The following is a 13475-nucleotide window of genomic DNA, read 5'->3' as shown; positions in this document are numbered from 1 at the left end:
ATAAATTAGCTGGGCGTGGTGGTGCATGCCTGTGATCCCAGCTACCCGGGAGGCTGAGGTGGGAGAACGGCCTGAGCCCAGGAAACTGAAGCTGCAGTGAGCCATCATTGTGCCACTGCACTCCAGCCTGGGTAACACAGCAAGAAACTGTCTCAAAAAATAATAATAATAAATTAAAAATAGTGAGTTGTGAAGTGAACGTGAGAAAACAAAGTGGGCAGAGAGGACAACTCTCTTTCAGTAGGTTTACATGAGAAGGGGAGGAAAAAGACTGAACAACTAAGAGGGAGATGTCAAGAAAAGAATTTTGTTTAGGATAGATGAGAGTATGTTCATGGGTTGAGGGAAAGGAGGCAGTACAGAGTGAGAGGCTAAAGACAGAGGAGAAAAAGGTATCTAATGGAACACGGTTGTGAAGAAAGCGGTTGAAAATGAGGTTAGAGTACCTCTGAAATATACACATTTGAAAGAGGAAACTTTAGTGGTCATCTGTCATTTCTGAATGCACAGCATGCTTCTATTAGTGACAGCATCCCAACATTCCTTTGGTAATACTCCTCCGCACTGGTTAGAGTCCTGGTGGGACTGTCATTTAAGAATCTCCCACCTTCCCCTAGCCAAAGTGTGACCCAAGCCAGAGCAATACAATGCTCCTTCTTTGCAATTTTCGTCTTTAAGTGGAATAACCCAATGGCCAAAAATGTTTCAAGTTCATTCATCCTGAAGGTAGGGTCCTGAAAAGGCTATTTCATTAGTTCCTGTTATCTAGCATCTGTGGTGTTGCTCTGGCTCTTTAACCTTTGTGAGAACTAGTTCATCAGCCTTTCTATTAATTATATAAGCTATTTCCAATAAACTTCTTATTCAAGTTAGTTAGAAATGGTTTTTAATGCTGTCTATTGCTGTTTTTGTTTTTTTGTAACCATAAACCCTATCTGATAAGAAAGTTTTTACCTGAGACCAGGGGAAATAAGGTAAAAATGTGTGTATCTGCACACACGATTTGTGGCTAAGAGGCTTATTAATTGAGACATCATCCTATTGGCTTCAATCTTTTTTTTTTCTTTTTTTAAGACGGAGTTTCTGTCTTGTCGCCCAGGCTGGAGTGCAGTGGCACCATCTTGGCCTCACTGCAACCTCCGCCTCCCAGGTTCAAGTGATTCTCCTGCCTCAGCCTCCAGAGTAGCTGGGATTACAGGTGCCAACCACCATGCCTGGCTAATTTTTTGTATTTTTAGTAGAGATGGGGTTTCACCATGTTGGCCAGGCTGGTCTCAAACTCCTCACTTCAGGTGATCCACCCGCCTCGGCCTTCCAAAGTGCTGGAATTACAGGCGTGAGCCACCGTGCCCAGCCCTGGCTTCAATCTTTTCACTTATGCATGAGGGCAAGGTTTTCTGGCTCACTTAACTACTCTCCTGATGGCCCTCACTCCAATATAGAAGTTAGTGTAAAATTACATTTTAAGGTTCCTTAAAATAAGAAAAGGGCTACTTAGTAAGCTTTTCCAAAAGATTTACATTTTAAACAATTATCAAAGATCAAAACAAGCAAGGATTCTAACTTCTGAGAGACTGCAACTTCTTTAGGCCTTAATTTCCAGTAAAATGTTAGGGCCTAGACTAGATGATAACTAAGGTCACTTGTAGTTGTAACATTTTAAGATGAAAGTGTGGGAAAACAACATGTTTTACAAATACACACAGGGTTTAAAGGAGTGAGAAACACAATTTTAGCTTATCAAGAAGGAAATGAAATTACCTAAAAAAAAAAAAATCCAAGATAACAGTTGTTTTGGGTATTCCCAAATTCTACAAAATCTCGTCACTAAAATAATGTGGCAAATGTGTTATCCTGGATTCTTGAGTTTTGGAAATTTAGTTTTCCATTTTAATACTTACATCATTGCTGGCGTTCTTAAGCTGATTAAGCAGATAGTCAATTATATCACCACCATGATTGGCATGAATAAGACCTAGTGCATAGAGACCTCCACCTTCCTGATAGGCTGATCCTGGAGAAGTATCCTTGGGAAGGTATGTTGCCATTAACTGTAATGCTTCTTTTTCATGACCCTGTAAAGGTAAGTCATAACAAAGACATCAAAAAGAGAAAGTAAGAAGAAAAAAGACAATGTTTTCTATGATTACTGCCTTTTCCCCAGAATGTTCACTTGCTAATAGAGAAGGAGGTAGTGGGGCTCTCTCTCATATAATTGTATAACTCAAACAAGAGGACAAGCCTTTAAAGAGACCCAGTTACACTCTGGTTAGAAAAAAAAAAAAATCACAAATGCTTCAATTTTTTCCCTTTGTTTTATAACATTTGCCCAAATCCATCTCAGACTATGCAAATAACATTTCAATTTATCCTTTCAATGGCTTATACAGTCTTTATAGAAACAAATTTCCACTTTTTATTAAAAACAAACACACATATAAATACTTTAGTATCTTATTTACTTCAGCCTTCTCCACAAAATGACTTATCTGACTTAACAAAGTGTACTTGTTAATGAATTCTAATAAACTGTTATTTTTTCTTAACCCCAGAAAAATTACTTCTTTTCTGATGCCTGTATACACTGACCAATATATATTACCTTATGAATTACACCCAAACTGGCTGTAGCAGTAAATTTTGCCCAGTTAGTGGCTCTGGCTAACCATTCCAAGTTATCTCTGTAAAAAAAGATGATGTATTTTAATTAGTGTTAAAACAAATGAATTCCTTAAAGCTTTTTAACACTAAGGTTAAAAGCATTAAAATTTTACCTTGAACCCTTCCAAATTACTTTGTGGATCTCAAGTTACTACTGATTCTATTTTAACTCTTAAGTTGTTCTTAGTATTTTAAGGATTTTTAAAATGCACGATACGTAATTCTACTATAAATAAAAACAAAATTATATAAAATTTTAGAGCTTAATATATTTCCTTCAAGAGCCTATAATCAAGCCAAGTAATAAAAGGAATTAATTTTACCTTAAAACAAGTAGAAATACACAACAAAAAATACATAAAATAGCAAAAATATAATTTAGAATTAAGGACTGGTTAACAAGGAAAGTCCTCAACATCTCTACAACAATGTTAACACAGTGTCTGTTAAAAAGGATTTTAGGCCGGGTGCGGTGGCTCACGTCTGTAATCCCAGCACTTTGGGAGGCCATGGTGGGCGGATCACCTGAAGTCAGGAGTTCAAGACCAGCCTGGCCAACATGGCAAAAGCCTGTCTCTACTAAAAATATAAAAATTAGCCAGGCATAGTGGCGTGCGCCTGTAATCCCAGCTACTTGGGAGGCTGAGGCAGGAGAATCGCCTGAACTCAGGAGATGGAAGCTGCAGTGAGCCGAGATTGCGTCACTGCCCTCCGGCCTGGGCCACAGAGTAAGACTGCACAAAAAAAAAAAAAAAAAAGAAAAAGATTTTGAACCAAAGTGAAAATCAACAAGCATATTTACCTAAGAAACTGGTCACTGGTTGTCCCACAGTGCATAAAAGAGTTTGCTATAACGGTTGCTGTATGACATACAGAATTCCGTACTGCATCCTGCAACAACAAATACAGAATTGTTTCATCACTGGCAAAGTATTCATATATGCACGCCCTCACACACACAGTCAGAGGTCCTCTTTTGTGGTAAAAGCATGAACAAACTGAACTGAGATTTAAAATATGGATCTTGAGTATTTCTTTTATAAAGACTAAATAGCTAGTTTATACAAACAAGCAAGTCAAAGTTTTATTTGCAGTTTTAACAGAGCTCAACGACAGATTTTAGGTGGGGAATTTGGACAGCAGATTTTCTATTCTTTGGTTTAATTAAACTTGCTTTTTCTCTTCTCCATCTTGCCCAAGGTCTCCAAGGTGTTGAGATAACCTGAGGAGCAGTGCTGCACCTCTGACAGTTACCAAATAATTTTGTTTATTTTTGGTTTTTGAGACAGAGTGTTGCTTGGTTGCCCAGGCTGGAGTGCAGTGGTACGATCTCGGCTCACTGCAGCCTCCACCTCCCGGGTTCAAGCGATTCTCCTGCCTCAGTCTCGCGAGTAGCTGCGATTACAGGTATGTACCACCATGCCCGGCTAATTTTTGTATTTTAAGTAGAGACGGGGTTTCACCATGTTGGCCAAGCTGGTCTTGAACTCCTGACCTCAGGTGATCCGCCTGCCTCGGCCTCCCAGAGTGCTGGGATTACAGGCGTAAGCCATCGTGCCTGGTCAAATTTTGTTTATTTTTAATGAGACTATATTACAAAGACTAGCTTTAAATTGTCATGAATGGAGACTATATGATTCTCCATATTTTTTGCCATTTGCAAAAATTGTATTGAAAGTTTCAAAGAGCATTATTACACATGCTTTAATCAAACAACTGTTTAATCATTCAATAATATATGGCTATAAAAAATGACTTTGCGAAGGGGTATTGGATAAATAAGAGAGCGAGAAGGAAGATTTTTCATGTTATATATCTTTTTATATTAAAATATTTTGAATCAAATATATTACTTGCTAAAAAATTAAAATCAGTATTAATAACTGTTAAGAGCAATAGCTCAACAAACATTGCAACAAGGTAAGAATTGCTGCTCTCAAGGAGATCATAGTTCAATGGGAAATACAGACACAAAACCTATATTCTTTTTTTTTTTGTAATAAAAGAAAAGCACAGATTTATTGAAATGAAAGTACACTCCACAGAGTTGGAGCAGGCTGAAGCAAGCGGCTCAAGAGCCTATCTTAATATTCTGATTGTGCTATTTGTCTAACTGCTCCATGTATACATTAAAAATGAAAAATGAATTAACTAAGCTCCCCAATAAGAGATAAGCATAAAAACAAGAGCTCAATCATTGCTCATTTTCTTCCTTTCCAACAACTCCAAGAGGATAATTGATTGCTATTTTTTCAAAACTTAAATACTTTTTCCTTAATTGGAAATAAAATAAAGTATCCAACAAGAAATAATATAATTACTTATATGCAACAAAGAACTAAATATTTTTAAAAATCCTCTATTATTGATGAATTTCTTACCTTTGTGTTTTTTAGAATCATGAGGTCTGTATTATTGTTTCGTATTAAGAACTGCAGATGTAACTCAATAGCCATTTCACCACTTAAAATTTTAATCATTTTCAAAGTCTGGTCCTTAGGCTCTGGACTCTGCCAAAACAAACAAAAAAAAACGAAAACTCATAAACAGTATTACTATAATCCAGTAACCCAATTTTATTTCATCAGTCCTAAACCAGTGAAATTCAGTCCATTTTAAGAGAAAGGATAATTTCTTTCTTTCTTTATTAGATGCTACTGAGATATGATACTAGCTTGATGGAAGAATACAATTCATCCCCAGCTAGCTTTCGATGTAAAATATTTAAATATTTTTTAAAAACTGGGAAAGAATAATTACTGATAACACGCAGGAAAATTACTTTTTATTAAATGAGTCAATTTATATTTTAATTGAGAAACTTCCTACTTGAAAATGAGAAAACTGAAAATACCTTTAATCAACATATATATATGATTTTTTTTTTTTGAGGCAGAGTTTCTCTCTGTTGCCCCAGCTGGGGTGCAGTGGCGCAATCTTGGCTCACTGCAACCTCCACTTCCCAAGCTCAAGCAATTCTCCTGAGTACCTGGGATTAAAGGCGCGTGCCACCACGCTCAGCTAATTTTTGTATTTTTAGTAGAGACGGGGTTTTGCCATGTTGGCCAGGCTAGTTTCGAACTCCTGACCTCAGGTGATCCACCCACCTTGGCCTCCCAAAGCGCTGGGATTACATGCATGAACCACAGCGCCCAGCCTTGATCTTATAAACTACCATGCCACCAACACAACTTTCCAACCAGGTGAAGAACAGCTGAAGTTTACACACCTGAGCATCAGGAACCAAAAGTCCAACAGACCACTGTTGTAATATTTACCCTACCCTTCCAATACGCCGCAAACATTAAAAACAACAAAAACAATTAGCCTCCCTCCCATATATGTTGCCATTTGCTAGAGACCATACCTTTTTTTCACCCTGTGATAGGTAATTTGAAGTTATTTCAGACAGAAATAACTTCTGCCTGAAGTAAGGATCTAAGGATTTGATTTCTTCTCAATGTTTTCTTCGGATCAATTTTTAAAACTTTAATCTTTACAGAAAATTCATTTTTATAAAATGACTTTGGTATCAAACTTAACAGTAAACTTTAATAAAAGCATGTATAGAATATATACTTGAAAGAATTTACAATATCCTGTGGAAATATTTATTAAGTAACAATCTCAACTTCAAAAAGCACACTCGCTGGGTATGGTGGCTCGGCTCGGTGGCTCGTGCCTGTAATCCCAGCACTCTGGGAGGCCAAGGCAAACGGATTGCTTGAGCTCAGGAGTTCATGACCAGCCTGGGCAACACAGCGAACCCTGTCTCTACAAAAAATACAAAACTTAGCCAGGCGTGGTGGTACATGCCTGCAATCCCAGCTATTTACTTGGGAGTCCAAGGTGGGAGGATAGCTTGAGCCTGGGAGGCAGAGGTTGTAGTGAGCCGAGACCGCGCCACTGCATTCTAGCCTGGGTGACAGATCAAGACCCTGTCTCAAAGGAAAAAAAAAAAGCACACTCACGGCTTCTGGTGTCTTTCCTACAAATGCACTGCCTGTCTTTTCTTCTGTTTCCATCGAGTCACTGAAATGAAAAGAACCAACAATCAATAATTTTTTCTGAAGAGAAGTACAATTTGTTTATACCACAGATCTGAACCATGTCCAAATTGAATATTTTGCAAGAAAATAATGTTTACTAAAGTATTACCATTAAGAAATAAAAAATTCTACACATCTCTAAGATGGAGGCAATCCAGTTATTAAATTTCCTCCAAATAATAAAAACATACAAAGCAACTAGGTTAGCAAAACCATGGACAACAAATACAACAAGAACAGGCGACAAAATATCTCCTTCATTCACAAAACACAGTCAGGTAAAGCAAAATCACCACCAGCTACAAAATGGGCTTGAAAAGAAGGGGCTGGGACCCCAACTACTCTTAAATCTAATCAGCCAACAGTCCCTTGTAGGTCAAAGCACCATATTGAGGAAAAAGTGCTGGGCAGAGAATCCAAATTAAAAAGGCAGGGACAAAGATAAAGAAGGTACCAATAAGCCTGGGCAACAAAATGAGACCCTTGTCTCCACAAAAAAATTTAAATAATGAACTAGGTATAGTGGTGTGTGCCTGTAGTCCCAGCTACTCCGGAGGCTGAAGTGGGAAGATTGCTTGAGCCTAGGAGTTTGAGGTTGCAGTGAGCTATGATCGCACCACTGCACCCTAGCCTGGGCAATGGAGAAAGGAAACAGAGTCAGGAGATCCCAAAACAAAAGCCATTATTTTGTATAGTACTACATAAATGCAACAGAAGAGGAAATACTAGAGGGCAGTAAAATTGGAAAAACTATCCTAAACAAGCCTCCTTTGGAAAAGTTTAGAAAAACTAATTTCAGTAAAAATAAGCTACAGAAAAGCATCAAAGTAAAATCTCATAAAATAACTTTTTGAAAAAAGTTATTTCAAAACAAGAGAAATTAGGAAAATTACATAAAATATACAAGACTATTACATATTAGAAGTACAAAAACTCAGAAATTAACATGATAGAACTAGAGAAAATCAGAAATAAAAGAGAAAAAATAATAATTTCAGAAATGAAGATTAACTCAGAAGGAACTTGTAACCACCACACATAAGCCTTAAGAAAAGGAGGAGGCAAGAAGAAAGAAAACTTGTTAAATCAAAAATAAATAAGTAAGCCGGGTGTGGTGGCTCACACCTGTAATCCCAGAAGTTTGGGAGGCTGAGGCAAGCGGATCACCTGAGGTCAGGAGTTCGAGACCAGCCTGGCCAATATGGTGAAACTCCGTCTCTACTAACAATATAAAAATTAGCCGGGCATGGTGGCCTGCGCCTGTAGTCCCAGCTACTCAGGAGGCTGAGGCAGGAGAATTGCTTGAACCCAGGAAGGTGGAAGATGCAGTGAGCTGAGATCGTGCCACTGTACTACAGACTAGGTGACAAGACTGAGACTCTGTCTCGAAAATAAATAAATTAATTCTATCCCCCTAAGATTGAAAAAAATTAAAGATGCTGCCTCTTATCACTTCTATAAGTATTGGGAATTCTAGCCAATATAGAAAAAAAAGAGAGGGGAAAGGTATAAAGATTACAAAAGAAGGAGTAAAATGGTCTCTAACTGCAGATGACCAAGATGCCAATAAACAGAATTCTGTAAAAGGATCTACTTTAAAAAATTTACTTAAAAAAAATCATTTATAAAGCTATAAATGATTTTATCAAGGTCATAGGATTCAATGTTAGTATATAAAAATCAATTATATTTCTATATACTACCAACAAAAAAAAATAGAAATTTAAAAATACCACTTCACAACAGCATCAAAAAACAAATTATACTTAGGGATATAAGAACATTAATTTAAGAAAAGATGTGTAAAACCTCTGCACTGAATCTACAAAACACTACTGAGAAAAAAATTAAAAACCTAAGTAAATGAAAAAGATCACCATATTCCTGGATTACAAGATTCAATATTATCAGGATTTCAATGTGCCCCAAATTGAAGATATTCAATACAATCCCAATCAGAACACCCACAGACTTATATAATGCAAAAAATCTACAATAGCCCAAAGAATCTTGAAAAAGAAAAAAGAATCAAAATTGTAGGTCTTACAATACCTGATTGCAAGACTTAGCATAGTTTTAGTAATAAGGAAAGAGGTAGTGATATTATAAAGAAAAATATAGGCATACCTTTGTTTTACTGCCCTTCAAGGAAGTCTATTGGAGCCACTTTTCCAATAGTATGTGATCACTTTGTCCTTGTGTTACATTTTAGTTAACCTTGCAATATTTAAAACTTTTTAATTATCGTTATATCTGTTATGGTAATCTGTCATCAGTGATCTTTGATATTACCATTGTAGTTGTTTTGGGACACCACGAACCACACCCATATAAAACAGCAAACTCAATCAATAAATGTGTGTGTTCTGACTGCTCCACACACCGGTCATTCCCCCATCTCTCTCCTTCTCCTTGGGACTCCCTATTCCCTGAGACACAACAATATTGAAATTAGGCCAATTAATAACCCTACAATGGCCTCTGAGTGCTTAAGTGAAAGAGAGAGTCCCACATTTCTCAGACACAGATATCAAGTGAAAGAGCGGGCTAGGGGGCTGCTGGCATATACAGGCACAACTAAGACACACAAGTGTTTTTAGTAAGTGATCTAAACGTGTAAAATACAGAAAAATAAAATTTTAATACCATATCAATTTGTACAGAATGCAAATTTCTAATACTATAGAAATTTGTGTATTTAGTTCTAATAAAAGCACAAAAAGCTGAGAATGTTCCTTACTTTCTAAATATCTAACCCAGATATATCTAACCCAAATATCTAAAAGGTAGCCCCGACCTATCCCCACCTGTTTTTTTAAATTTACTTGATTAAATAGTACACATGTTGTCTGGTAGGCCCTCCCTACGAGATAATCACTTCTATTTCTTTCCAGAAGGGTCAATTTCTTCGGTTTTCCTTACTACACCCAGCACAGTACAAAACAGAGCAAACAGCCTAATAAGACTTTACAATCTATGAAAGCTAGTGGCAAAATTTATTTATTCTTAGAATATGCTTCCTATAAATATTCTACCTGTCCCCAAAATGAAATAAAGATTATTCAATTAGTTTTGATGCAGAAAAAGGTACTTATACCTGTCTTTCTCTGATCCCGGAACAGTACCCGTATTAGTGGATCCAGGCACAGAAGCAATAGGGGTGCCAACAGTTCGAAGATTCTGGATTACAGATGACAAAAACTGCTGGCTAGCACTTTCATACAAATCAAAACAAATCTGATATGCCATCAGGAGGTTGTCTTCCTTTACCAGTTTCTCTAAGATATCACTCACAGCCTGAGGATCATCTAAGAAAATTAAGCACTGAAATGGAGATAAAGAACAATTATTCAATAATTAAAAACTTCATCTACAAGGTACTTAAGGAGACAAAATCAACATTATAGAAAACCTTAAAATATAAGCACAGGCAAAGTAGGGCAGACTATCCAGTCTAGCACTCTATTTCTAAACCCAGCACTAGATGAAATTTTTCTAAACATGGCATCTGTCTTCCATAAAAAAATTCATACAAATCATATTTATAACTCTTAATGCTGTGCCTGGTAATCAGCAGTATTCAACACTGGTTGTTGAATGAATCTTGGCTTCTTTAAATCTTATCCATAAGTTATACCTAAGTGCTCCTTAATTTGTTATTTTCTCCCTTACCATATGTTATGGAAGTTACTCATTCATTTAACATACATTGTGTTGTGTTGGGCCAGGACAAGAGACATTAAAATTACCATTTTGAAGCATTTCTCTTACTACTCTTATGATCTGCCATTGTTTTAACAAAATTATCCAACAGTTAGAATTTTTCTTTTAAAAACTCAATTTAAATTTTCTTGTTCCCTTACGCAGCAAGTAACTCAACTTCAAAATAAACACATTAATCAAAGTTATTATAAATTAAGAACACGAAATAACACAAACAAAATAAGTGGTCAACAATAGGGGAATGATTAAGTAGGGCAAAGTACATACACTGAATGATTACAACAATCAAGTAAGAGGACTCTATGAAGAGTTAGAACATGGAAAAATGTTAAAGACTGTATACAATTAACACTGTTTATCCACAGAGAAAAGAACTTGGTAGCTGGAGCCAAGTAATAGGAAGACTTCATTGTATACCCCATAATTCTTTTTGAATTTTAAATCACATGAACATATTATCTGCTCAAAAAGATATTATTTTAAAAATGAACAATAAAGTTTTTAAAAATAATAAAAAGATAAGGAATAAAACAGCTGAAAGAAATAAAATTGCCTCTAAGGAATAAAACTGAAATACAGACAGGAAGAGGGCAGGGAACTACTATTTTTCATGTGAGTTTAAAAAAAAACTATGAAAAATATTTACAAACAACAAAACTCCGAAAACCTATGTAGAGAAAACTGAAAGGAAATACACTATTAAATACTAAATTGACTTTGGGTGATGTAAAAAATCAAGTTAGAATAGTAAGTTGACTTTGGGTGATTTAAACATGGATATTTTTTCTTCTAGTATTTTGTTTCAAACTTGCTTTAAAAGGGATTGTAAAAAACAGTGTTTTAATCTAAATTTTTAAAGTCTAGAGGATTAAAATACACAGGAGCACATTTTAATGAAGAAACAACAAAATGTGCAATAAAATGCTATGCCCTGAGCAGAATACAAAAAATGTATACAACATAGCAATTATTAAAAAGTAAACCCATGCACACCTCCAGTCAATAAAATACAATATAGTCATTAAAAGAATGCAGTAGATCCACATGTGCGAATAAGTAGGGAAAAACATCTATGTCTTACCTTTGGGAAAAAGCCCAAATGATGGGAAAGAGAAGCCTTACTTTTCATTTTATATATTTTCTGTACCATCTGAATTTTTTTTTTATGTGCAAGCAAATTTATATATAGAAAGAGATAAAGAAAAGATACCCAAATGTTTTGGTGTGTATGGGTAATGAAACCATATATAATTTATACACTTTGAATTCTCTTTAGAATGACATAGTATAGCATAGGCACTGTTTTAATCTTCTAGCTTTTTAAAAAACCTTCGTTATTTCTAAAAATTTCCTTAAATTATTGGATTATTTTCAAAATGAAAAAAGAATACATAGAAAGAATGTGTTACAACAAAATAGCTTTTTAGTGTTGTGAGATTTAGTTTCTTATTAATAAAAAGGAATATAAAGCACATACCTTATTTTCACAGGGCTGCTGTGAAGATCAGCTGAGATACATGTATAAAGCCATTATAGTAATATAAAGTAATAAAATGTGAAGTGGGATAACATAGCACAGTACAGCGTGGAGCAATGTAATGAAACATAATTTAATGTCATTACCTGACAAACATTGATGAAATCAGGTTTCTCCAAGTTCATGTAGATTTTAACTAGAACTCTTAGTACTTTATTCCGAAACTGTTTATTCTGCATTAAAGACATGCAGAGCTTAAGGCTATAAGCTAACATTCCTGGGACATCATTCTGAAAGAGATAGTTTAAAGATATAATGTTATCTGGTTATTGCAGCATTATGTTTATTTAGAAATTGAATTATTTTAATCTTGCTTCTTTAGCCAATCTAGGAAGCCAATTATTTAAACCTCTTAAGCAATACAAACTTAAGAATTTTAAACCATTTTAGATGAAAATCTTAAGAGAATTACATATTTCCACATCATCATAAAAAATGGATTAAAAATAATATTTAGTGGTACTCAGAATCACTATTACATGAACATAGTATACTATAATAAAGTGATGCTGTTAATTATTATAAAAGATATACAACTGTCCATACACTAAGTAGCTATGTTTTCCAAATGTGTCTGCTGAAGTCTTTCTGCTTCTTATCTTGCTACTAGACTCCCTCATGACTTACTGCCTACACTCACTTGCTGGCCAGGAAACACAACACAGCTCTCAGTGACTCAAGCATTGAGTACTGTCACATCTGTCTGGTGCTCTCCCTACAAGAAAACTTTGATCCAGGCTCTATGTGTTTACTTGGTGATTCTCAAAAGTATCCCCAATATTTGAGACTTCACCCCGTAAAAGGCCTTCAACATAAATTAGCACACTGAAAGCTACAGGAGTGTTTCTCAAAAAGTGAGTTGTGACTTTCCACTGCGTAATAAAATCAATTTAATGAAGTGTGACTAGCAAATTAAAAAAATAAAAAATACAATTTAAAAATAACAGAGTTATATCACAAGTAGTAAGGGTAGGTATTGGTTTCATAAAGCTTAAATTACATCTATATGTATATGTGCACTGGGATACAAAGAAAGATGCATTTGTTACTCTGCTTTTTTTTTTTAAAAAAAAAATTTTCATTCTTTTACTTTATATATTTATTTGTTTGACTGCTTGTTCCCCTTCTAGATTCCCCAGTGAAGTGTTTGCTTTGGGCAGGAACTTTGTTGGTCTTGTTTGCTACTACAGTAGGTGCTCCTTTATCTGAGAGGACTATGTTCCAGCACCCCCAGCAGATGCCTGAAACCACAAACAGTACCAAACTCTATATAAATTATGCACAAATTTCTGTTTTCTTCTTCACAATTTTATGGATGGAAGATTCATTCTTATGTACATCTTAGCGCAGCCTCAGCACAATTTTTTTCTTTCCTTATTAATTAAGTTGGGAATTTTCACTTTTTCAATTAAAGGAAGCAGTTTAAGGCTTCTTTAGCATATCTAAATTGCCAACATCACTATTTTTGTGCTTTGAGGCCATTACTGAGTAGAATAAGGGTTATC

General features: G+C 35.4%; 1 protein-coding gene across 2 annotated transcripts in view; it reads right to left on the bottom strand.

Annotated features, from left to right (window-relative positions):
• The window catches only part of PSMD1 (proteasome 26S subunit, non-ATPase 1), a 115482-nt gene that overhangs the window by 90095 nt on the left and 11912 nt on the right, over positions 1-13475 (bottom strand). For both annotated transcript variants that reach the window (XM_009444437.5, NM_001246549.1), the window contains exons 6-12: positions 12057-12200; positions 9808-10034; positions 6633-6693; positions 5043-5171; positions 3464-3552; positions 2603-2681; positions 1902-2075 (exon numbers count right to left, since the gene is read on the bottom strand). In XM_009444437.5, the coding sequence (XP_009442712.1) occupies positions 1902-2075; positions 2603-2681; positions 3464-3552; positions 5043-5171; positions 6633-6693; positions 9808-10034; positions 12057-12200 (903 nt within the window). The remainder of the gene's footprint in view (positions 1-1901; positions 2076-2602; positions 2682-3463; positions 3553-5042; positions 5172-6632; positions 6694-9807; positions 10035-12056; positions 12201-13475) is intronic.

The sequence above is a fragment of the Pan troglodytes genome, chromosome 13 (assembly GCF_028858775.2).
Source record: "Pan troglodytes isolate AG18354 chromosome 13, NHGRI_mPanTro3-v2.0_pri, whole genome shotgun sequence".
In the NCBI taxonomy this organism is placed as follows: Eukaryota; Metazoa; Chordata; class Mammalia; order Primates; family Hominidae; genus Pan; species Pan troglodytes.
Note: the sequence above shows the minus strand (reverse complement) of the source record. Positions and strands in the feature narration are given on the sequence as shown.